Genomic DNA, 26,208 nt, shown 5'->3' on the forward strand with positions numbered 1-26,208 from the left:
CTGGAATTTTAATCGACAAAATAAATCTCATTTCTTTTTAGAAGAATAGACCTGAAACCCAGTCTGGACCTGGCACTTCGGGGAGACTTGTAGCCAGGTAGCCAGTTGCCTAGTTTTATAAAAAGTAAGGTTGCAGTTACTAACTTCCAGCAGACATTGTTTTGAGAATGGTGGCATCTAAGCCTGACATGACTCAGAAAACTCAAGTGTTAGCAATACAACGTCTAATCTGAAATTACACCATAGTGTCACCTAATTATTTCCCAGGATGTCTGAACCATAGCCACTCTATTTTGACTTTTTAACTGTAAAATTTTCCTTAATAGCCAAAGCAGATGTCACCATTGATGACGTCAGTGTTTCTCTAAGTATGAGAAGATGCAAGAATTGGAACTCATAAAATCTTCTCCTGAAAGGATCTAACTATCTGAAGGCCTGTTCTGCCAGTTTTCCCCACAGCACAGAGTGCCTCATTCCTGATTTTCACCCTGAACTCCTTTCAGGGGCGTTCAAAGTCAGCAGTTGCAGTGGCCATGATTGCATTTCATGACCATTTTATCCCATGGTGCTGAGAATGTCCATTCTCAGGTTTGGCAAAGATTTTGTTGATAGGCCACTCAATGTGCTGTTACTGGACTAGGCCATAAAACAGTATCCAAAATTCTCTGGACCCACCTGTCTTACTAGCCTCTTGGTCCAGGAAAATATGCCCTCTTGTTGCTTCTTCCCATATCTAGAGTTACACTGTTACCATCATTGATCTCATATGGAACTATATATTATTCTATCAGAGGCCTCAGTCACACATTTGGCAGTGTAAGAAACAGCAATTTTGAAAAACAAGTGAAATACAAATAAGATAGCCAGCAGTATTAGTAAAGTCACAAGTAAGACTTAAGAGCTTCCATTAGATGTAGCCCAGTATATCTCAGGTCATCTGACTTAGCCTGCTCTGTAGAATCTTTATCTTCCAGGGAAATTATATATTGGTACCGTCTATAAGGCACATAGCCCAGTTTTCTAGTCTTACTAGACTGATTATCCTTCAGATCAGATCAGATCAGATCAGTCGCTCAGTCATGTCCAACTCTTTGTGACCCCATGAATCGCAGCACGCCAGGCCTCCCTGTCCATCACCAACTCCCGGAGTTCACTCAGACTCACATCCATCCAGTCAGTGATGCCATCCAGCCATCTCATCCTCTGTCATCCCCTTCGCCTCCTGCCCCCAGTCCCTCCCAGCATCAGAGTCTTTTCCAATGAGTCAACGCATCACATGAGGTGGCCAAAGTACTGGAGTTTCAGCTTTAGCATCAGTCCTTCCAATGAACACCCAGGACTGATCTCTGTTAGGATGGACTGGTTGGATCTCCTTGCAGTCCAAGGGACTCTCAAGAGTCTTCTCCAACACCACAGTTCAAAAGCATCAATTCTTTGGCACTCAGCCTTCTTCACAGTCCAACTCTCACATCCATACGTGACCACTGGAAAAACCATAGCCTTGACTAGACGGACCTTTGTTGACAAAGTGATGTCTCTGCTTTTGAATATGCTGTCTAGGTTGGTCATAACTTTCCTTCCAAGGAGTAAGTGTCTTTTAATTTCATGGCTGCAGTCACCATCTGCAGTGATTTTGGAGCCCAGAAAAATAAAGTCTGACACCGTTTCCACTGTTTCCCCATCTATTTCCCATGAAGTGATGGGACCGGATGCCATGCTCTTCGTTTTCTGAATGTTGAGCTTTAAGCCAACTTTTTCACTCTCCACTTTCACTTTCATCAAGAGGCTTTTTAGTTCCTCTTCACTTTCTGCCATAAGGGTGGTGTCATCTGTGTATCTGAGGTTATTGATATTTCTCCCAGCAATCTTGATTCCAGCTTATGCTTCTTCCAGTCCAGCATTTCTCATGATGTACTCTGCATATAAGTTAAATAAGCAGGGTGACAATGTACAGCCTTGACGTACTCCTTTTCCTATTTGGAACCAGTCTGTTGTTCCATGTCCAGTTCTAACTGTTGCTTCCTGACCTGCATACAAATTTCTCAAGAGGCAGGTCAGGTGGTCTGGTATTCCCATCTCTTTCAGAATTTTGCACAGTTTATTGTGATCCACACAGTCAAAGGCTTTGGCATAGTCAGTAAAGCAGAAATAGATGCTTTTCTGGAATTCTCTTGCTTTTTCCATGATCCAGCGGATGTTGGCAATTTGATCTCTGGTTCCTCTGCCTTTTCTAAAACCAGCTTGAACATCAGGAAGTTCACGGTTCACATATTGCTGAAGCCTTGCTTGGAGAATTTTGAGCATTACTTTACTAGTGTGTGAGATGAGTGCAATTGTGTGGTAGTTTGAGCATTCTTTGGCATTGCCTTTCTTTGGGATTGGAATGAAAACTGACCTTTTCCAGTCCTGTGGCCACTGCTGAGTTTTCCAAATTTGCTGGCATATTGAGTGCAGCACTTTCACAGCATCATCTTTCAGGATTTGGAATAGCTCAGTTGGAATTCCATCACCTCCACTAGCTTTGTTCGTAGTGATGCTTTCTAAGGCCACTTGACTTCACATTCCAGGATGTCTGGCTCTAGGTCAGTGATCACACCATCGTGATTATCTGGGTCGTGAAGATCTTTTTTGTACAGTTCTTCTGTGTATTCTTGCCATCTCTTCTTAATATCTTCTGCTTCTGTTAGGTCCATACCATTTCTGTCCTTTATTGAGCCCATCTTTGCATGAAATGTTCCTTTGGTATCTCTGATTTTCTTGAAGAGATCCCTAGTCTTTCCCATTCTGTTGTTTTCCTCTATTTCTTTGCATTGATCGCTGAAGAAGGCTTTCTTATCTCTTCTTGCTATTCTTTGGAACTCTGCATTCAGATGCTTATATCTTTCCTTTTCTCCTTTGCTTTTCGCTTCTCTTCTTTTCACAGCTATTTGTAAGGCCTCCCCAGACAGCCATTTTGCTTTTTTGTATTTCTTTTCCATGGGGATGGTCTTGATCCGTGTCTCCTGTACAATGTCACGAACCTCATTCCATAGTTCATCAGGCACTCTATCTATCAGATCTAGGCCCTTAAATCTATTTCTCACTTCCACTGTATAATCATAAGGGATTTGATTTAGGTCATACCTGAATGGTCTAGTGGTTTTCCCTACTTTCTTCAATTTAAGTCTGAATTTGGCAATAAGGAGTTCATGGTCTGAGCCACAGTCAGCTCCTGGTCTTGTTTTTGCTGACTGTGTAGAGCTTCTCCATCTTTGGCTACAAAGAATATAATCAATCTGATTTCGGTGTTGACCATCTGGTGATGTCCATGTATAGAGTCTTCTCTTGTGTTGTTGGAAGAGGGTGTTTGTTATGACCAGTGCATTTTCTTGGCAAAACTCTATTAGTCTTTGCCCTGCTTCATTCTGTATTCCAAGGCCAAATTTGCCTGTTACTCCAGGTGTTTCTTGACTTCCTACTTGTGCATTCCAGTCACCTATAATGAAAAGGACATCTTTTTTGGGTGTTAGTTCTAAAAGGTCTTGTAGGTCTTCATAGAACCGTTCAACTTCAGCTTCTTCAACGTTACTGGTTGGGGCATAGACTTGGATTACTGTGATATTGAATGATTTGCCTTGGAAACGAACAGAGATCATTCTGTCATTTTTGAGATTGCATCCAAGTACTGCATTTCGGACTCTTTTGTTGACAATGATGGCTACTCCATTTCTTCTGAGGGATTCCTGCCCGCAGTAGTAGATATAATGGTCATCTGAGTTAAATTCAGCCATTCCGGTCCATTTCAGTTCACTGATTCCTAGAATGTCGACATTCACTCTTGCCATCTCTTGTTTGACCACTTCCAATTTGCCTTGATTCATGGACCTGACATTCCAGGTTCCTATGCAATATTGCTCTTTACAGCATTGGACCTTGCTTCTATCACCAGTCACATCCACAGCTGGGTATTCTTTTTGCTTTGGCTCCATCCCTTCATTCTTTAGTATGATTTAATTGTTTCTAACACAGAGGAGACTTTAAACCTAAATTACCATAGCCTGGTGTTATCTATATAAATCCATCCCATGATTGTGGGAGATTTTTTTCTCCTTTGCTGAAACTTTGCTTGTTGCTCTGATTATGCTTGAGTAATAGAAGAAAGCTCAAATTTGTGGCCAGTGTCAGAGAAGGCATTATTAATTGGCCTGATGAGGGGATCCCATCTAGTAATATCATAGTGACCTGAATATGACTATAATTTTTTTTTTTAAGTAAATTTTCTCAGGGCCAACCAGTTAGAGTTTTGTAGTAGAGAAATTTACAAAGGTAACCCAGAACTAGACACAGGTATTGGCCACAAACCCAACAGTTGGATTGATTTCTAAAACTAGCATAGGATCAGGCCTATGATAGAAAAGCATTTGATTTATAGGCAAAGGTCTAAGAAGTCAAGGTAACATTATAAATGATCATACTAATCAGGTCCTGCATCTTGGGCAAGCTGTCTACCTCTGATGTTGTCATCTTCTCATCCTGGTATAGTGTAGTTTCTCCTCTGTTTGAGCATCATTTTAAGGTGAGATCAGGTCAGCTATCTTCTCTATAGACCAGTCCAGTGTAGGGGCCTTTGGAAGTGTGAATTAATCTAAGAATTAATTTCCCTTCAGTTTCATTGTGCATGAGCTAGTTAAGAGTACCTGATAAAAAAGTCCTTCCATCCAGGTTGGAGACAGTCCCTCCCTTAAACTATGTCTTTTTCCAGTCCTGGTTGTAGGTCATGAGGCATCTGATCTTCATCCAAAGATGGATTACTGAGATAAGCTTCAGAAACAAACTTAGGGTATTCTTTAAGAATTCAATTAAATTTTACATTAATATCACATAACAGCAAAGAACTATCCAAGAAATGAGTTTTACTGCATGCAGACCCCCATTAACAAACTCGGATTTAACATTCATGGAAACATCTTTTTCTCCCTAAAATTACCCTCATTTTTATCAAATATAACCAAATTAAGGCTAGTTTGTTTGCAAAATAGGTCTGTTCTCACTAATTTTGGTCTGATGATTTATATAACCATAATTGATCATAGACTTTCTGTTTTGATGAAACATTTATAGAGTCTCGGACTGAACTTTTAAAATAAAAACATGGCTGGGAAACTCACACCAAAGGCTTATCACAGATTTTGCCTAACAAATCTAGGTGAATTCTTCCCTTTTTAAGGTCTCAAAATTCCTTGAGATTTTTGTACCTGTTAGTGAGACAACTTTCCTAATTCGTTTGATAAACTTACTGAAAACCTAAGAGTTTCCAATTTCTGGAGGAGTCAGAGAGAAAATATAATTGTTTTGTTTATAATGTATAATTTTACCAAAGTATTGTCATAATTAGTTTGAGAGGAAGGTTTTCCCTACTCCCGGAAAACATAAGATTCAAACCCGTAATTTTTCAGACAGAAATCATAAAAGTTATAAGCATATTCGCTGGTTCATTCAGTCCTTTTGTTAACTTTTGTGAAGTCGTCAGGTTTTCCATTAGAATACCAGGACATATCAGAATGTTAAGAACTCCTCCATATAATTTCTAGGATATCTGTATTAGTAATTTTACCATACATTATAACATGAGCGGATTTATTACTCATTTGATAATCTTTTTCATGTAATTTGCTGCTGCTGCTGCTAAGTCACTTCAGTCATGTCCGACTCTGTGCGACCCCATAGATGGCAGCCTACTAGGCTCCCCCGTCCCTGGGATTCTCCAGGCAAGAACACTGGAGTGGGTTGCCATTTCCTTCTCCAATGCATGAAAGTGAAAAGAGAAAGTGAAGTCTCTCAGTGGTGTCTGACCCTCAGCGACCCCATGGACTGCAGCCTTCCAGGCTCCTCCGTCCATGGGATTTTCCAGGCAAGAGTACTGGAGTGGGGTGCCATTGCCTTCTCCATCATGTAATTTAACCAACCAAATAAACATAGTTTAATATCTCTCTTTGGGATGTTTCAGGGGCCCTCTGAAGCACCCCAAAGTTAGCTAGAGGTCAAAAGAACTTGAAAAGAATTTGATTTAAGAAGTTTTATTGAAAAGATCAATCAAAAGGGTTTAGAACATTTGGTCAAATTTAGTTGATGGGTGTATCATTTAGCTTGTTGATATGCCACAGTGGGCGTAAATACCAAGGCTCAAGGTGCAGTGAAAGTCAGTTCCGCCATCTTGGACCTAATTGGCTCTAACCAGTTTTCTTATGGCTGTGTCATTCCTAACAAAATCCATTTATCTAACTAATTGTAGTCCAATTTTAGAAAATCCTGATCATGCATAACTCTTTTTAGTATTTTTCATACCTTCTTTTTTTTTTTTTACTGAAAACACACTTCCTACTTTCCTTTAGCAACCAAGAACTAATTTTTATATTAGCATTTTATAGATTGGTGAGCATAAATACCAGTGATAATTTCTAAAACTCTTGCTTTCTTAGAACATTTTAGGATGGCACCAAACATTATTCACTTATAGTCCCAAATCTCTTTGTTTCTCTGTAAAAGGAAATTAGTGTTTCATAGGAGAAGGCAGTGGCACCCCACTCCAGTACTTTTGCCTGGAAAATCCCATGGATGGAGGAGCTTAGTAGGCTACAGTCCATGGGGTCGCTCAGAGTCGGACACGACTGAGCAACTTTACTTTCACTTTTTACTTTCCTGCATTGGAGAAGGAAATGGCAACCCACTCCAGTGTTCTTCCCTGGAGAATCCCAGGGATGGAGGAGCCTGGTGGGCTGCCGTCTGTGGGGTCGCACAGGGTCGGACATGACTGAAGCGACTTAGGAGCAGCAGTAAATATTTCAAAATCTTATTTTATTTGGAAATGGCCTAACTATTCAATAGACTTCTAACACTTAGCACACTTAGCACAACCCTTAGAAATTGAAGTTATGCCAATCTGGAGAGACTATTGTAGACAGATATTCCTAAAGAACAATTATTCTTAATAGAGTTTATGTAAAAGCTCATATCTCATTTACATTTTTTTAGAAGTTTCTTCACTTGAGGCAATTTCCTTGTTGACCAATTTGTAACAGATAGTATTTAACTTATATTAAACCTAGGTACAATGAAAATATTCTACTTAAGGTTAATTACTCTGCTGCTGCTAAGTCACTTCAGTCGTGTCCAATTCTGTGCGACCCCATAGACGGCAGCCCACCAGGCTCCCCCATCCCTGGGATTCTCCAGGCAAGAACACTGGAGTGGGTTGCCATTTCCTTCTCCAATGCAGGAAAGTGAAAAGTGAAAGTGAGTCGCTCAGTCGTATCCAACTCTTAGCGACCCCATGGACTGCAGCCTACCAGGCTCCTCCATCCATGGGATTTTCCAGGCAAGAGTACTGGAGTGGGGTGCCATTGCCTTCTCCAGTTAATTACTCTAAGACATGTCTAATTAGATAGGTCAACAAACAAACATTAGTATCAGGTATTTCATACTGAATATTTACCAGTTCACATGAACCTAGAATTTATTGTTTAATTTAGAATTATTTGATTTGTAAGCACTTACCTTTCTTTAAGCCAATTAAATGGAGTTCATTTACAAATTAATCTCAAAAATATTATCCAGAGATAATGACATACTGAGACATATTTAGACAGACACAACGCAAGATCTAGCTTCATTTTCTAAATATAGTCATGAATTAGATACTACAATATAAATTTTACTAGTTTATAAAAAACAGTTGGAATAAATAAAACTTTTAAAGGCTTTTTCCCATTTTTCCTCTGTGTCAGGGGTTAGAGATGGTCTAGATAAGTGTTCCCAAGAGCCCTGGTCTCAAGGCACAGGGAAAGAAAATCAAGTTCTGACAAAGTGGTGGCAGGTCTAAACCAAATGGTGGCCAGACAAAGCAAAATGGCCATCAAAAAGTACAACACAGAACACAGAGTTAAAACACACACATACAAACCTGGCAGTCCTCATCAGACACTCCCTTAAATACAAGAATACAGTCTCTCAGAAAACCTCCTATAGAAACACAGAACTTCAGATCCAAGTACTAACACTTTAAGGAAAATATCTCAGGTCTTCAAAGATTTCAAAGGGAGGAAAGGAAGCCAGGTTGAAAGAAGAGTGGGGAGGAGGTGGGAGAAGGGGGCAAAAGGGGTGGCCTTACAGACATCTCCTGCTACCTGCAGATACCCAGGCATTATGGGACTTTACCCTGGGCCTCCAGAGAAGGGAGGACTGGAACTCGGCCCTACCAGAAATCAGACCAGAACAGAACCAGAATTCACGTTCTCTGCCAAGAGGAGGTGATCAGTCTCCAATCCTCAGCTCAGGCTGAGGCCCTTCAACCAGATTCCTGCATCCAGGACCAGGGGACTAGAAAAAAGGGAGAGGAGAGGAAAGAGAGAGAGAAAGGGAGAGAGGTCAATAAAGTCTCTTGTGCCTTACTGGTCGGGGCACTCTGGCCAGTTGTCCGCGTCAGGAGGAGACCAGGGACAAAAGGGTCCCAGTTGCGGCCGCTGGGTCTGGTCCATTGGCAGGCAAGCTGGCCCCTGAGTACCCCGAGTGGTCAGGATGTCAGTTGCAGCAAGGAGTCTCTGCCAGAGTCGCCATTTGTTGCAGGAATGGCGACCTGCAGTTTCAGGCAGTGTCCTTTCCCTAACAAGACTACTTCATAGCGCCTGTCTTTGTAGTGTGTGGCTGTGGGTTCTTTTAGTTACAGCAATCAGGATCTTTAACAGCATGCAAACTCTTAGTTGTGGCATGTGAGATCTAATTCCCTGACGAAGGGATCAAACCCAGGCCGCCTGCATTGGGAGCATGGAGTCTTAGCCACTGGACCACCAGGGAATATTTTGTTAAATGTTATTTTAATTTTTAAACTAGGCTTCCTAAAGGTCACCCCTGGGTCAGCATAGTTTAGTAGTCAACAATAACTGGCTTCAGTCCTAGGCCAGGAAGTCTTCCACCCTTTGTTGATGGATTTGTTTGTTGATGGGAGAATGCATTCAAAGTTCAGGCAATTTTTGCAGTTCTGCTCCAGCCTTTACTTTCAGTGTGTTCAAGGCCTTATATGCACATTGGGTCTATAGATACCTAGAACTGCTCCAGTTTCTCCTTAGCATGTATGAAACCTTACACATCACCAGGGATCCCATAGTGGGTCTCATCTTTTGTTCCCTAGAACTCCCTTTAAAATTTCTGGCTTATCTGCAGGCCTGTTGGCTGCCCTAACTAGTATTACGACCTTAGGCCAGCTGCAGTAGTGGCCTTCCTGAATAGTTTACTATTGTTCCCCAGATTGTCCCTCTGTTGTTTTTGACAATGACTCTGGGCAATATCCAGAGAAAATTTTCTACATTCAGCGTCAAATTAAATCAGTCCACTCTGGCAAGTCATCCTTCTGGCCTGGCCTGATGGAATTATTCCAGGGAGTTGGGGGCTAGAGGGTAGAAGCAGCTTGAGCCTAAAATGCTACAGATTCTCACTGTTCTTGATATGGTTCAGTAATTCTTCTTAAATAACCATTTCTCAGTTTGGTGTATGCCTTTGGTTAATTTTCAGAGGCCCAAAATAGTTGTTTTTGACAGTTTGTTCAGTTTTATTGTTGCTTTTAGGGAAGAGGGTTAAAGCAATTTAGGTATTCCAGAAGTTCCACCTCTGAACTTAAAAGTTTCATTATTTTTGGCATGTTTATTTTTATTTAACTTTTAAAATTCCCTAACTAGACCATAGCCTCCTTTGGGCAGACACTATATCTTTTTTTTTTTTTTTTTAATAGTATCCATCTTAATAAACATTAAACCTGTAAGCTTTAATTTCTTTATCTGTCAAATGAAATTAGTAATCCTTGTGTTGCTTACTTCAAAGGATCACGTGAAATAGTGATTAAAATCTCATTGTAAACTATATCTTTCTTAACTTACAATGAGGTTCAGTTCAGTTCAGTCGCTCAGTCGTGTCCGACTCTTTGCGACCCCATGAATCACAGCATGCTAGGCCTCCCTGTCCATGACCAACTCCCAGAGTTCACTCAAACTCATGTCCATCGAGTCGGTGATGCCATCCAGCCATCTCATCCCAATAAACCCATTTTAAGTTGAAAATGCGTTTAATGCACCTAACCTACCAAACATCATGGTTTAGCCTAGCCTACTTTAAACATGCTCAGAACACAATAGCCTACAGTTGAGCGAAATCATCTAACACGAAGCCTATTTTGTAATGTTGAATATCTCATATAATTTGTTAAATACTATATTTTAAGTGAAAAACAGAATGGTTATATGGATACAGAATGGTTGCACATGTAAATTGGTTGTTTACCTTTGACTGACTGGGAGCTGTAGCTTATTACTGTTGCTGCCAAATATCATGAGAGAGTATTTTGCTGCATACATTAGCCCAGGAAAAGCAAAATTCAGAATTCAAAGTATTTTCCTACTGAATGCATATTGCTTTGGTACCAGTGTAAAGTTGAAAAATCTTAGCCGAAATCTCATAATTTGGGGACCATCTAATATAGGTAGTTTGTAAACTACATTAATTTTAAACACTGCAACCTGTTGTGCATATGGTACTTCTAAGTGTTCACTCTTCACCCCTGAAATTTTTCTTGTCATTTTGTGCTCATAGATTTTGCTATTGATTTGACAGAGATTGTTCAGATATTTTTGAGGGCAGCAGCAGCAGGCTACTTGTCAAACAGTCTGGGGATGAAGTCCAGCTCCACGAGGAGGGAAGTCTGTAGCACCTCTCTCTGTTTTCCTTAGTCATCATGCTGCCACTCAGCTCACCATTGCTTGTACTGCCCAAGATGAGTTATCAGTAGAGGCTTCTCTGAACGTTGGAAATAAATGCTGGAGAGATGTGAAGCCAAGTTGTTAACTGAAATATGCCAAGAAGTGCCAAACACCTTGAAACTATTCCAAAGTTGTTTTTTGAGGGAAGCATGAAGGATGGTTCATTACGTATTCACCTACTATGCATTTAGTGACCATTATATACTAGGTAATATTTTGGGTATTGGGGATACAAGAAAAAATAAACAGAATCCTTGTTCTTATGGAACTTAAAACTCTAATGGGGGAAAGAATAAACAAATAGACAAGAAAGGATATCAGTTAGTGATTGAGGTCAATGGGAAAAGTAAAACAGAGATTGGGGACAGAGAATAACAGTAGGAGTTATTTTTAGATAGGTTGGCTAAGGAATTAACTTCGGACAAGGTGACATTTGTGCAGAGACCTGAATGAAGTGAGGGAGTATGTCATTTGAATATCTGGGGAAGGGCATTTTTGGTGTGAGAAAGAGCAAGTGCAAAGGCCCTGAGGCATAAGCATACATGTGTGTTCAGGGAACAAGAATGTCATTGTGATTGGAGTGTAGAAATCAAGAGATAGTAGTAGGAGTTGCAACCAGAGTGGTGGGCATGTGAGACCAGATCATATAAGGCCTCGTAGACCTGTATAGGGGCTCCCCAGGTGGCACTAGTGGTAAAGAACCTGCCTGCCAGTACAGAAAATGTAAGAGACATAGGAAGGATCCCTGGGTGGGGAGGATCCCGCTTGGGTCTTCTGGAGGAGGGGCATGGCAACCCACTCCAGTATTCTTGCGTGGAGAATCACATGGACAGAGGAGCCTGGCGGGCTACAGTCCATACGGTTGCAGAGGCGGGCATGACTGAAGCATGTAAGGACTTTGGATTTTATCTTGAATGAGATGGGAAGCTATTGCAGAGTTGTGTTTGCTGACACAAGTAATGTAGACTTACTGTGGTTCAACCCCAGGGAGCAGGGGCAACTCCATACTCAGCCCTAGAGAGGGAGCTAGATGGGACTTACACCTCAGGCACTTATCTTAAGAAGTGAAATCAGGTTGGATTGATAGCATGTGGCAGCTAATATCCTATACAGCTGGCAGGAATAGAAGTCAGACAGTCAGTGCCTTTATTTTCTCATAACTGCCTGTGTGTGTCCGGCAAGGACCCAGTAGGTAGATTTGAATTGCCTCCATGGTGGGATCTCTCAGGGGCTATTAGAATCATAATAAAGACACCATTGCCAAATCCAAGGTTGTAAAGGTTTTGCTATCTTTTCTTTTTTCTTCTATGAGTTTTATCTTTTTATCTGTCTCATTTAGGTCTTTGATTTGGGGTGCTACTCTTAACCTTGTCCCTTACTTACTTTGTGACCTCAGACTGTTCATTTGCCATTTTTCAGCCTCACTTTTTTCATCTTGTTACAATAAAAGTTGATATTTGAGTATACAAAACAACAACAGAAAACAGATTAGAGGTTGCCACAGTTAGGATTTATGGGGAGGGTGTTGACCCCAAAGATAGAGAACTTTGGGGGATGGTGAAAATACTTTGTATCCTAATTGTGATGGTGTTTCTACAACTATATACATTTTTCAGAGCTCATAGAACTGTATACCTAAAAGGAGTAAGTTTTACTACATGTAAATTGTACCTCAATAAACCTAGCTCTAAAACAATACCTACAACAACTCTTCAAAGAATGTGTTATTCTTTCCCATTTTGAGTCTAGAGGGAACTGAGGCTCAGGAAAGTTAGTGGACTTGCCTGTGGTCCCACGTTTGGTATGTGGCAGTTCCAGAATTTGAACCTAAATCTGCCTGATAATAGAGCTTGTGATCTTCCTACTCATTTTTAGCCTGTCCCTGAAACTATTAATGTGTGGATTCTGTTGTAAAAGGCTGACCTTCCCTTGAAAGCCAGGAACTCTATCTGCCTATCGTATTCTTATTCCACATTTTGAACCCCTGGCAGATCTCATTTCTGCCAGTCATTAGTTGAGGTTGGAGTCCACGCTGTTGTGGAGTGCTGCTCAGGCATGGTCTCCTTCTGAGGCTGTGGTTCTCATTTTTGAGCAGCAGGAGACCAGTTTCAAAACTGATGAGTTTCTTTGGTTATGAAGAGCAATTTCAGACTTCATCCAATCAGCAACACAGAGTAGCTTCTCAGTAGGAGAGTGCTCAGATATTTATAGGACCCGTTGTGCTGCTTAGCAGTCTTCCTTACCCTGGCTTATTTAACAGAGAACCCGTTGGGTAGAAGAGCGATCCAAGGCTATTACCATCATTATTTACATCTGCATTCCACTTTGTAGTTTGCAATGTATTTTAATATCTGTGAATTCTCTTAGCACCTTGCTAGGAGAGTGCTTATATTAAGAGAGAGAATGTACTTGACTGTGGACTTCCCAGATGGTGCAGTGGTAAAGAATCTGCTTGCTGATACAGGCGATGTGGATTTGATTTCTGGGTTGGGAAAATCCCCTGGAGAAGGAAATGGCAACCACTCCAACATTCTTACCTGGTAAATGCCATGGACAGAGAAGCCTGGTGGTCTGCAGTCTGTATCACAAAGTCGGACACAACTGAGCACACACGCACGTTCTTGGCAGTGTTCTTGGATAACTCTGGCTGCGAGTATGTTTTTTTCTTAATTTGTGCCGGAATGTGTATATTTCCTATAACTTTCATCAGGTTGTTCACTTTCATTTTGTCAACTGATGATAGTTTAATCTAGCCTGTTGCCCTGGGGTGATTTGCCAGGGCTGCACATTGGGTACATTTCAAGAAGTTCTGTCATCTGAATTTGACCAATGGCATTTTCTTTTTTACCTGTTTGCCCCACCTTCCTCTCTTTGGGAACCCATCTTTCCTCCACCTTTCATTCCAGAACCCTGGACAGGCTAATTAATCTCAGAGCAATTGTCATCAAGCCAGCTGTTGACTTTAACTGCTTGTCTTCAGCATTTGACTTGTTTCCTTTCCTGAGGTGCTGTGGAAGAAGTTAATGACCTAAAATATTGCCTTTCTATCATGTGAGCCTAGTTAGGAGGAAATAGCTTGATTTTTATGAAGTGTAAATAATGTATTTGGAGACACGTTTTCAAACATGTGTTGGCCTGTGTATCAGAGTTGGTTCCCTAAACAAGGTGGGACAAATTGGCTGGCTAATAGAGCTTAATATTCCATTAATCAGAATGGAGAATGTGCTTCATTGGGGTAATTAACAGGGCACTTGTGCAGGTGATACTTATTGCACACAAATTTCCAAGTTTGTTTCTTTCCCTTGAATAAATTTTGAAAGAGACCTTGGCTGTGTTTCCTTGTTTGCATTAAAATGGTCAATGTTAATAAATTCCCATTTTCCCCCAAAACTGCTTACTAATGTATCTTGTCTTCTGTAAGTGCAAAGGGTGGATAACACACTTGCTGCTCTTCTTCCAGCAGTCTGTTGTGCTTATTACCAGGCACTGGGGCTCCCCTGGTGAGCAGTAGAAGTGCATCCTGTCCCAGCTCATAGACAGGCATCCTTAGAATTAGAAAGGACCGCAGAGAACCTGAAGTAATTGATTTTATGTTAGGACATTGAAGCCCAGAGAGGGGAAGAGACTTGGCCAGTGCCACACAGTACACTCATGGTAGCTGAATTTATGGGGTAGTGGGACTAGGACTGAGCTGAGAATCAAAAGGCTGGGGCTGACATTAGGCCAATTGTGTCACTTCTCTGCCTCTCAGTATCTTCATGTGTACAGTGGGAAAAGTGTCTAGCAGAGGGCCAAGTACAAACAAGTGGCCTTTTTTTTTAAGTCCTCCTTCTGTTATACTACGTTGCTTCTCTGTGTCACTTGAAGATTATAGATCAGAAGCTGATGTCAGGGAAAATGAGCAATCAATAATCAATGCTGCTTTTTGTTTGTTTGTTTTTCTGTAGGATTCTCAGTTGTCCACAATGAACCCTGTTTATAGCCCCGTGCAGCCTGGGGCTCCTTATGGCAACCCGAAGAACATGGCCTACACAGGTGAGTGGTATGAGAATGACTCTGAGTTTGAGAAGTGGTGGTTAAGGACCCTACCACATAAGGTGCTCCATGACTTTTGGCATACGACACCTCCAAAAGCCCTTGTAAAGCTTGGAAACTTGTAGAAGGGAGACATGTCTGGAGTTTAGTGGAGATAAAAATGATGTTCTTAAGACCATGGATTATTGAACTGCTTCTAGGGGAAAGGAAGGGAGGTAACATTTATTTATTACTGAGTACCTACCATAGGCCTAGTCCTGTACTGGGCACTTTTACATATCATGTTTAACTTTAATCTTAATTATACATGGTGAAGCCTATTATCACCATTTCACAGATGAGAAAAATATAATTGCAGTGAATTCACAGAACAAAGCTAGGTCTTTGAACCAGGCCTGCTGATTCTGAAGGCTGATCTCTTTCCTGACTGCACACCACGCTGTTTTCCTATTGCACTGCCTTTGTGAATGTCATCCCTCTATCTAGAATGCCATTGTCTCCTAACAGCTTCACCCTATCCTTTAACATCTTCTTTCTGAGCTCAGACAGCACTTTTCCAGGGGGGATTCTCTCCCTTACCTGGCCTTGGGCAAGTTTTTTAACGTTCCAGAGCCTCGTGTTCGCATTATAAAATGAGGTCAATAGTGTTACCATGTTTCATGGGCTGCTACAAGGATTAAATGAGCAGTGTGAGGCACTCATCAGATAATATATGGCACCAAGTAAGTACTTAATAATGGTTATTATTTACAAATAACTAAGAATGGGCAGGATGTATCATAATGGAAGTAAATGAGAAAATATATATAAATTATCTAGCATGGTGCTTAGTATATCATGAGCCTTAAAAAATATAATGAAAATAAATCCAAGGTGACAATAACAGTATGAATGAACACCTGGAGGTAAGAAAGTATGGTCAAGGTACAGTCTACTTGAGATTAGCTGGACTAAAGAGTAGAAAGGGGTGGTGGGGGGGGGAGAATGGGAAATAGAGCTTAAAAAGTAGAGTAATAACAGTTGTGGTGGCAGAATTGGAGATGGGAGGATAGAGAGTTTCACCCTGGAAGGGAGAGAGGGTGTGTGGAGCGTACTTGTTTCTTTTTATAAATTTGCACTTTACTATGTATGCTGTATAGCCTTCTAGATTGAGAATAGAGGGATCTCTGAGAACTTTTTTGTCTGGTTGTTCCAACTGTTAGAACATTGTGGGGTCTGGGGCTTCAAAAATCCTCAAATATTTGATATGATTTTTGAAAAATATTTAGAACTATTTTTATAAAACCTGCATATACACAAGACGATCAGTGTGTGCTAACACATTTTCAGCTATTTATGCTTGTAAATCAGGATTTTCTGAATGCTGTGCAACCCAAATAATATTTAGGAATATATTGAGCCTGATGTGACTAAGCTGTCATCATTAATTTTCAATTTCACATGTTTGTGTTTATCACAACAGCTTTATTATCCTGACTTAACTCCAATAGTAAATACATTCTGTTTGGGCTTCTATAGTATGTTTATTCTAATACCGTTAATATCAGTAACCAGGATCCATTTGGCAGTATCCTATGCCCCACTAGCTCAGGGAGCCTGTTGCTTTTTCTCTTCCTGGTTCAGAATATTCCAGCAACCTAAGTCCTTTGCCAGAGGGGATGGAGCTGCTTTGGTAGACAGAGCAGGTGGGAATCCTTCAGGTTTCATGTGATCCTGGCTGCCTTCCTTCTTACTGAGTTGCTAAACCTGAGAAAGAAACAGTTGCATTTATCTATTGATTTGCACAAAGATTAGCAGTATAACATATTGATACATGTGTTTCAACTGAATGAACAACAAGCAAGTTCAAATCCCAGCTTTTTCGGATAATAGCAAGATGACTTTGGACAAATCACTTAACCTTTCTAAATTTGAATTTCTTTTATAAATTGGGATAATACTATTTCATAGGATAGTTGTGAGAATTAAATGAGATAATTAGTACTCCTCTGCAGGGAAAGAGGGGGGATTGTCTTTGTTTCTACTAATCACCAAGGATTATTATCAGCGTGGAACTATGTTTTAATTTTTCTGCTGGGATTCTAAGACTGCAGATTCAAGACTAAGATGGTGTAAACTCCATATAAGTAGAATACATTCAAACTTTGCACAGGCCAAGGTTTCAATTCTTAAGGAAATTTTCTTTTTTAACCTAAGCTTCCAGTTTTCTCTCTACTTTTCAATTTCCTTTTCATTTTTTGACCTCAGGAGATTTCTTCTCTTTCTTAAAATCTCAAGTCTGCCTATATTTGTTATATAACATAAAATGTTTGTTATACTTTTTATCTAGCTTTTCTAGGTGTTATGGAGTAGGCAAATTTTCAAATTATCTTTTCTTCCAAATTGCAAGAAATAAAGATCCAAGTGAGGTAACCTGTAAAACAGATGTCAGATACAATGCATTAGAATAAACATTCACTATTATTGTTGGTAAAAATAATGGTTATATTAAAGAGTTTTAATTACCATTTGGCAAGTACATACTAGGTACTTCATTAATTATAATCTTACTAATCATAAACTCCATAGTACTCTTCTTTTAAGTTAAAGTAACTGATAGTTTAATTCATGTTGTATTATTTGGCCAGTATTATATAGCTTCTGAAGGATGAGGAAAGATTTGAACTCGGGTCTTTATGATTTCAAAGTGATAATGCTTTCTGTTATAGCAAGCTGATTTGTCTTAAAATATGTGCTTCTTTCACTGCTTCCAATGATAAGCTAGGGGAAAGGATTGTCTTTTCAGTTTCTAGGAATAGGGAGCCTCACGTTTGAGGAGCAAGCAGCTAGCTCCTGATAGCAGTTTGGGGTAGGCTCGGAGTCAGGGCAGTATAAGTGGAGGGTCAGGTCCATTGTGGTATTGTCTGCTTCAGAGGTAAAAGGGTGGTGGCTACAAGGAATAGAGAAGTTGGAAAAATTCTTGATTTGAAATTCCCTCTGAAATAGGGAAATAAAATACAGCTTTGCAGTTACAATTCTGACACCAATTCCAATGTGTGGATTCTTTCCCCACACCAAGCTATTCTCTGACACCAGCAGGGTGTCCTGCAATTCAACTCAATTCTGACACAATTCAACTCAATTCTGACACTGTCTACTTGGAGATAATGTCAGATTCCACAGGTTGAGAGCTCAGTCCCATAAAACTGTCCTCATTTCAGATGCCAATCACAGGTCCAGGTTGTGACCTGTGCTTCTGACCGACTGGCTGTAAATCTGAGGTTCCTATAACTCCCTCCCTGGGTTCAATTAATTGCCAGAGCAGCTCACAGAACTTAGGAAAATAATTTATTCACTAGATTATTGGTTTATTATAAAAGGATGTAACTCAGGAACAGGCAGATGGAAGAGATGCAAAACAATGAATACAGAAAGGAATGTGGATCCTCTAGAGAGCGCCACTCTCCCTGTACCTCTAGGTGTTCACCAACCTAGAAGCTCTCTGAACTTTGTCCTTTTTGATTTTTGATAGCTCAGTTGATAAAGAATCCACCAGCAATGCAGAAGATCCACTGGAGAGGGGATAGGCTACCCACTCCAGTATTATTGGGCTTCGCTTGTGGCTCAGCTGGTAAAGAGTCTGCCTGCCATGCGGGAGACCTGGGTTTGATCCCTGGGTTGCGAGGATCCCCTGGAGAAGGGAAAGGCTACCCACTTCAGTATTCTGGCCTGGAGAATTCCATGGACTATATGTATAGTCCATGGGGTTGCAATAAGTCAGACACAACTGAGGGACTTTTGCTTTCTTTCTTTCTTTAGGTGTATAGGTATGATTGACCATTGGAGTTTGATTCAACCTGCAGTCCCTCTCCTCCTGTTGGGATGTAAGATCCCATAGCATAGCATGGACCCCCCCCCCCCCCCAAGAAAAGGCATCTTTATTGCTCTTATCACTTAGGAAAATTTCACAGGTTTTTAGGAACCCTGTGCCAGGAACAGGGATGAAGACTAAATATATGCTTTTTATAAATCACAGTATCACAGCAATAGTGTATTCCAGTAAACAGCTGTCTTCTAGCCAGTTGACAGTTCTCTGTCTCTTTATATCTCCTTTTTAAAGCTCCTTTACCGCGCACTTAATATGTGCCAAAAATTGAGCTCAGTGTTTTACAGACTATTTTTATATTTGTAGTAATCCTATGAAGTGGTTATAACTAGCTCCTTGCACATCTTGGAAAAGTTAATTTAAAGAATATAATCTGTTCATATACTTTAAAAGACTGAAAATATAGGTAGTGTTGTAGACTGAGTGTTTATGTCCCCCCAAATTCATACATTGAAACCCTGGCCCCGCAATGTGATGGTATTTGGAGATGGAGCCTTTGGGAGATAATTAGGTTTAGATGAGGTCATGAGAGGAGGGCCTTCACAGTAGGATTAGTACCTTTATAAGAAGAGGAGGAGACACCAGAGTTCTCTCTCTGCTATGGGAGTGATCTTGGGTGGCCTTGGCCTGCAACAGCTTGTAGCAGGGCTTTGGTTTCCAGCCAGAGATTGAGGCCAGGTCATGGTGGTAAAAGTACCAGATCCTAGCCACTAGGCAGTGGTCAGCGACAAGGGCCCTGGCCCTTTGACTTTGCAGAAAAGATTTTCCACAAAGAGAGGAAGTAGTGAAGCAAGTGAAGTATTTATTAAGAGGAAAAAGAGTACAGTGTGTGTGGATAGACACATGGGCAGACTCAGAGGGAGACTCCCTGACTTGCTGAGTTGCACCCTCAGTTTGAATTACTTTTATGGAGCATTTCTTCCCGTTTCCTTTGGCCAATCATTTTGATTTTTCCTGGCTCACAGTCCATATTTGGTATATCTCAGGATCCTCCCATGTGTGTGCACGCATCCCTTGACAGTATTCCTCTTTGACCGCCAAGGAACCTTTCTGCACATGTGTAGTCCAAGAGGTCTTCTGACTTTGAGAATGAGAAATACATGATCTTGGCAGGGCCCAGCCTTCTCCCTTAATTGTCCTGCTATTCTTGTTCTGGAGTTTTGGTCTATAGGAAATGAATTTCCAGTTGCTTTATCCTGGTGGTGGGGGCTGAGGTTGGGTATTTCTCTCCTGCCTCAGAAGGGCACAGCAAGAGAGCTGCCATTAGCAAGCCACGGAGAGAGAGCCCTCACTAGAACTCAGCCAGACTGGCACCCTGATCCACATACTTTCAGCCTCCAGAACTGTGAGAAAGAAATGTCTGTTGTTTAAACCACCCAATCTGTGTTATTTTGTTGTGGCAGCTCCAGCTTACAATAAAGATAGTAAGTACAGTGAACACTTGAATATGCTTTACATGGATTGACCATGAAAATGGGCTCTTTACAGACTGAGACATTTCTTTTTCTGAAAGGTCTCAGAAATGTTTCTCTGCTAGAAGTTTGAAGTGTAGTTAAGATCTAAACATTGTCTACTTTTCTGTTTTTTTCCTTTTTCTCTTCTTTTCTTAAAATGTTCTAATGGTGAGAGTGTCCAAGTGTCACTAGAGGCCTGGTATATGTGCTGAGGAGAGGACAGGTTTTGGCTTCTGTCAGATCTGGAGTAGAATCTAGGTTCTGCCACTAATGAACTGTGCAAGCTTGAGCAAGTTATTTAACCTCTCTGAATCCCAGTTTCCTCAACTGTAAAATGGGATAATGATCTATACAGATGGCTGGTTCACCGGTCCATGAGAATGTTTATAAAGCCTCTGGCACCGTGCTCATCACTGATGCTCAGTTAATGGTTATCACAGTGCACAGCAATGAGTATACCATATAGGGAAGAGAATATGGGATATGGGGTTAGTGACTTAGATTATAGACCTGATTCTGCCACTTAAAAACTATGTGACATCAGATAAATTATTAACCTTTCTGGGCTTCAGTATATCCTTTGCAAAAAGAAAAAGGACTGTGAATGCCACCTTTACAAGACAGCTGGGAGTAATAAATTTAATGGGGCCAAACCATTGACATGTAGTAGAATTTCAAAAACCCAGTTAGAAAAGAGTTCTGAAGTGTGAGAACAGATGGACCCCCTTACACTAACTCATCATTTTATAGGTGAAACAATGAAGAACTGTTGAGGAAAGTATTGAAGCTAGGCTGGTACCTAAAGTCTACCCATCCTGGGTCTATATATTCATTGTCTCACTACCACAAAGAGCAACCAAGGTTTTATCCTTGAAAACCTTCCTTCTCTACATCCTTTCCTGGCCATTTCCCCATCTTTTGCTGGGCCACACCAGCTCACATGCTCTCCCCACTCCTGTGCTGAGCCCTAAATGAATTTCTTGGCTTCAGTATACAGCAAACATGTTCAATATGTCATTTACCCCTCCCCACAAAAGACATGGCCTTCAAGGTTGCAAAGCTAGGAAATTGGTATGTTCAGACTTTACTAGCATTTTCCACCAGTTTTTTTCCCCCTCTAGAATGCTTTCTTTAAAAAAAAAAAAAAAAAAAAAATTACTCAGTTCAAGAAGCCGATTTTTTAAAAAATGTCTTTTAATTGATTTATTTTGGCTATGCTACATGGAATGTAGGATCTTAATTTCCCAACCAGGGATCAAACCCGTGCCCACTGCAATGTAAGCATGGAATCTTAACCTCTGGGCTACCAGAGAAGTCCCCAGATTTGTATTTGACATGGCAGTTTGTCAGCTAGAGGACCTTAATAAGTAAGCTGATAGCCTGAAAATACAATGAAATAATCTGAGGGTTAAAAAAAAAATCTTTCTTTGCAGTGACCCGGCCCTGCACGTTTTACTCCTCTGTAAGGACTATCTGGTGGAGGTTTTAAGACTGACATTTGTACTTTGGTCTTTGGAAATAACTATTATGGTTTTTTTCCCCTCGTATTTATTTCTTATAACAAGTCTGGTGAGATAGCCCTTATTTTCCAGACGAAGTGACTGAAGATCAGTTTTCCCAAGGTCATAATACATGGCAGAGCCCCCAAGCCCCAGTTTTCTCCATTCCAAAAAAAAAAAAACAAATAAAAAATATATTTTCAGGACTTCGCTGGTGGTCCAGTGGCTAAGACTCCTCACTCCCAATGCAGGGAACCCAGGTTCAATCCCTGGTCAGGGGAGATCCCACATGCCAAAACTAAGATCCACACAGTCAAATAAATAAATATTTTTAAAAAGAATAGAAAAAAATTTTTTCCATTTCTTTAATTTTGTATACATATGAGATGATGGATGCCCACTAAACTTATCATGTAACCACTTCATGATGTATATAAGTCAAATATTATTCTGTACACCTTAAACTTATACAGTGCTGTATGTCAATTATATCTCAACAAAACTGGAAGAAAAAATTTAACTCTCCAATGCCAAATTTTCTCTGAAGCTTAAGAAAACAAGGTCCACAGAACCCCATGTAATAATAGATAAGAAGTAAAATACTTTACAACTTTACCATTTGTAATTTCATTGAATCTTTATAACAGTTGTATGAGGTAGAAGTTTTTATTAAAATATTCATTTTACAGATGAAAGTCTAAGAAAGATCAATAAATGTGTATAGGTTTTTATCGCTTTTAAGTGGCAGTGCTAAAACCAGAGCTTAAGTCTACTGGACTCTAAATCTAATTCCAGTTGTTCTTCCCACTCCACCAGGCTGTCAGGCAAGTGCTCTCTGGGTTTTAAAGGGAACATAAGCAATATGTCTGCCTCTGATACATTATGTGTGATGTCAGTACAAAAAGCAAATGGATTAAATCTTGTCTGGACAAGAATCATGTGCATTAAACTAATTTTCTCTTTGCTTGTAACTGATCTGCTTTCTTGGATCACAAGATAATTGGTAGGAAAGAAAGCAGTGTTTTTGCCCAAAGAAAGAAGTGTTGGTGTTGGGTTATTCCCTGTCCTCTTGGCTCCCTGTTCTCCTGTTCATTTTTTTTCATGTCTCCTAGACTGAGAACTCCTTGAGGATGAATGTTAGGAACCTCCTGTGCCTAGAAGACAGCAGGCAGTTAGTTACTCATTAAATATTTTTTGAATTGTTATTACGTTTATGTTAATTATAAATTACTGTTGCTGTAGGTAATTATTTTATAGTAATAACTAGCATTGTGTGTGCACTTAGTCATGTCCAACTCTTTGTGACTCTGTGACTCCATGGACTGTAGCCTGCCAAGCTCCTCTTTTCATGGAATTTTCCAGCAAGAATACTGAAGTGGGTTGCCATTTCCTCCTCTAAATAACTACCATTAATGACTAACAAATGGAGTACTGGGCACTTTATAAACATTGTCTTCAATTCTCATGATAACTGTACAAGGAAGAGCTATTACATATGAGGGAATAAGGTTCAACTATGTTAATTTTTCCAAGGTTTTATAGCTTGTAATTGTTGAGTGAAAAATAGGCATATGTAAAAGAAAATAATTTTTTTACTTTATTGTGGCAAAATATACATAAAATTTACCATTTTAACCAATTTTAAGTGTACAGTTTAGAGGCATTAAGTTCTTTCATAATGTTGTATAAACATATTATTTCCAGAACTTTTTCATCACCCCAAACAGAAATTCTGTATCCATGAAATGATAATTCTCCCTTTCCCTTCCCTCTAGCCTCTGGTAACCTCTAATCTAGTTTCTGCCTCCTTAATTTCCCTATTTTAGATATCACAAGAGTGGAATCATACAATATTTGTCCTTTTATTTGGCTTATGTCACTTAGTATAATATTTTCAGGGTTCATCCATGTTGTAGCATATATCAGAATTCATTCCTTTCGATAGCTGGGAAACAGTTCATTTATGCCACATTTTGTTTATTCCATTCAACATTTGTCTCCTTAAATCCTGTGAAATAAACTTTAGCCCTTGGATGCTGAACCATGGCTGTCAGCCTCTGTGCTGGTCCCTCAGCCAGCAAAAGCAGCTATGAGCAATCAAACACATAAACAAACCCTGTGGAGGAACAAGGTTCTTATGGCCAACCCTAGCTCCAGCAGGCCATACCAGCAACTCAGGGCTTCACTGTCACTGCTGTCTGAGTGTGGGAAAGGGCATGGGCTGGGCAAAAGACTGAAATGAACTGTTTATTGACTAGACTCTGGTGTTCCAAAGTAGTTACTACAGAGAGTTTCTGCTAGTTCAGGTTTGGTGGAGAGATGAGTTTCTGGAGCTTCCTGTTCTGACATCTTCAGTATGTCACTCCCAATATAAGTATCCTTTAAAAACAAAACCTGGTGTCATATAAAAAAGATTTGTTACCATTGCATAAAAGAAAGTATCAGGAAAGGATTTTTTTTTTTCTTTTCCAGGTAAGGTCCTAATACTTCCAGTATTCTTGGCAAATAAAAAATAGCATTGTCCTGCTTGATGGTGGGTGACATGTGCTTTCCATGTGTTTGTTCACAGTGACAGATTCTCAGAAATAGCTGAGGTAACAACAATGTGTTCAGTCATTGGCATATTTCTGTTAAATGATGGAAATATTGTCCTATAGCTCAGTTGGTTTCCTATCTTCTACCCTGGTGAAAAAAAATCTTTATTCATTAGCATGCTGAGAGCTTTGAATCAAGATTTAGGTGCTTTCTTATGCCTGGGGAGATTCAATTTAAGGTTTTGCTTTAAGGTATTTCAGACTTGCTTTGCTTTCTTGGTGGCTCAGATGGTAAAGAATCTGCCTGCAGTGCAGGAGACCCAGATTCAATCCCTGGGTCAGGAAGATCCCCTGGAGAAGGGAATAACAACCCACTCCAGTATTCTTGCCTGCAGGATTTCATGGACAGAGGAGCCTGGTGGGCCACAGTCCATGGGGTCAGGGTCACAAAGAGTCAGACACAACTGAGTGACTAACACTTGCCACCTTCCAGGGTACTAGCCCTTACTTCTTTACACTGCTGATACTTTTTGGATTGGCAGCAGGATTGCTAGACAGAGCTCTGGGGAACACCAGGTTCCATCCTTGAATCTAATAATAGTAGTTCTATTAGTAACTATTTATTGAGTAACAAGATATATGAGCTGGGTGCTTTATAGTTCATCTCATTTAAGCCTCCTAATATCTCACAAGATGGACAATACTGTTGAGTTTTATAGATGAAAAAACTGATGCAGGGAGGTTAAATGACTTTTCCAGGGTCATGCTGCTGCTGCTGCTAAGTCACTTCAGTTGTGTCCAACTCTGTGTGACCCCATAGACGGCAGCCCACCAAGCTCCCCTGTCCCTGGGATTCTCCAGGCAAGAACACTGGAGTGGGTTGCCATTTCCTTCTCCAATGCAGGAAAGTGAAAATTAAAAGTGAAGTCGCTCAGTTGTGTCCAACTCTTAGTGACCCCATGGGCTGCAGCCTACCAGGCTCCTCCGTCCATGGGATTTTCCAGGCAAGAGTACTGGAGTGGGGTGCCACTGCCTTCTCCGTTCCAGGGTCATAGAGGATTTCATTACAGTTTTCCTAGGCTCCAAAGACTTCTCTGACCTGTATCACATCCTGAATGAGAGGAGGCTGAAATTAAAAGTTCTTTATTTTGGCTCAGCTTGCTTTTTCCAAAATAAAACAAAATGAGGAGGTTAAGGATATTTTGTACAACATGGGAAATATAGCCAATATTTTATAATAACTATAAATGAACTATAACTTTAAAAATTATGATTCACTATATTGTACACTTGTAACTTATATACTGTATTTCAATAAAATAATAATAAAATAAGTTTCTTAAAATGAGGCGGTTGCTTCTCAAGATGCCTTAGAAGCTAGTAAAGGGCAGAGTTAAGCAAAATAGGTGTTCTCTTCCCCTCTAGTGGAGAAGGCAATGGCACAATGGCCACTCCAGTACTCTTGCCTGGAAAATCCCATGGATGGAGGAGCCTGGTGGGCTACAGTCCGTGGGGTCGCGAAGAGTCGGACACAACTTCACTTTCACTTTCACCTTCCCCTCTAGTAAATGTCTGCTCAGGCCTATTTTATATATAAGCTTCCAGGTGAGATTTTGTTTGAAGGGAGGGTTCTCCTGCCACACGCAGAGGGAGGTAAATGAGCTGGTCAGGATGAACTCTGACCTTCCAGTTTCTTATATACTCTATTCTTCAAATTGTAAGATTATCAATTTTGTGAAGACACATACATGCAATGACTGTGACCTTTGTGTATGTTACCTCTCCATGGACTTCCTACCTTAACCAGCACAGATTGTAAGGAGAAAAAAGACAAAAGTAAGGAAGTAGTTGCAGTAGTGAGACATGCTGTCTCAGAGGGATGTGCCACTCTATTCCAAGAACTTAACATAATAAATGGATGTACTTACAAACTGCTGTGGAGTAAAGTGGACATAGGGGAAGGACCATAACTCTTCAGAGGTTGTTATCAGGAAAGCCTTCTCAGAGGTTAAGCATGAAACTAGGTCTTGAAGCACAAGG

The 26,208-nt window shown here is 40.4% G+C and overlaps 1 protein-coding gene across 7 annotated transcripts in view; it reads left to right on the forward strand.

Annotated features, from left to right (window-relative positions):
* FAM168A (family with sequence similarity 168 member A) overlaps positions 1–26,208 on the forward strand; it is a 202,341-nt gene that overhangs the window by 119,817 nt on the left and 56,316 nt on the right. For all 7 annotated transcript variants that reach the window (XM_027562958.1, XM_027562954.1, XM_027562955.1 and 4 more), the window contains one exon: positions 14,729–14,816. In XM_027562958.1, coding sequence (XP_027418759.1) covers positions 14,747–14,816 — 70 coding nt within the window. In that variant the 5' untranslated portion in view covers positions 14,729–14,746. The remainder of the gene's footprint in view (positions 1–14,728; positions 14,817–26,208) is intronic.

This window comes from Bos indicus x Bos taurus, chromosome 15 (genome assembly GCF_003369695.1).
Source record: "Bos indicus x Bos taurus breed Angus x Brahman F1 hybrid chromosome 15, Bos_hybrid_MaternalHap_v2.0, whole genome shotgun sequence".
Lineage (NCBI taxonomy): Eukaryota > Metazoa > Chordata > Mammalia > Artiodactyla > Bovidae > Bos > Bos indicus x Bos taurus.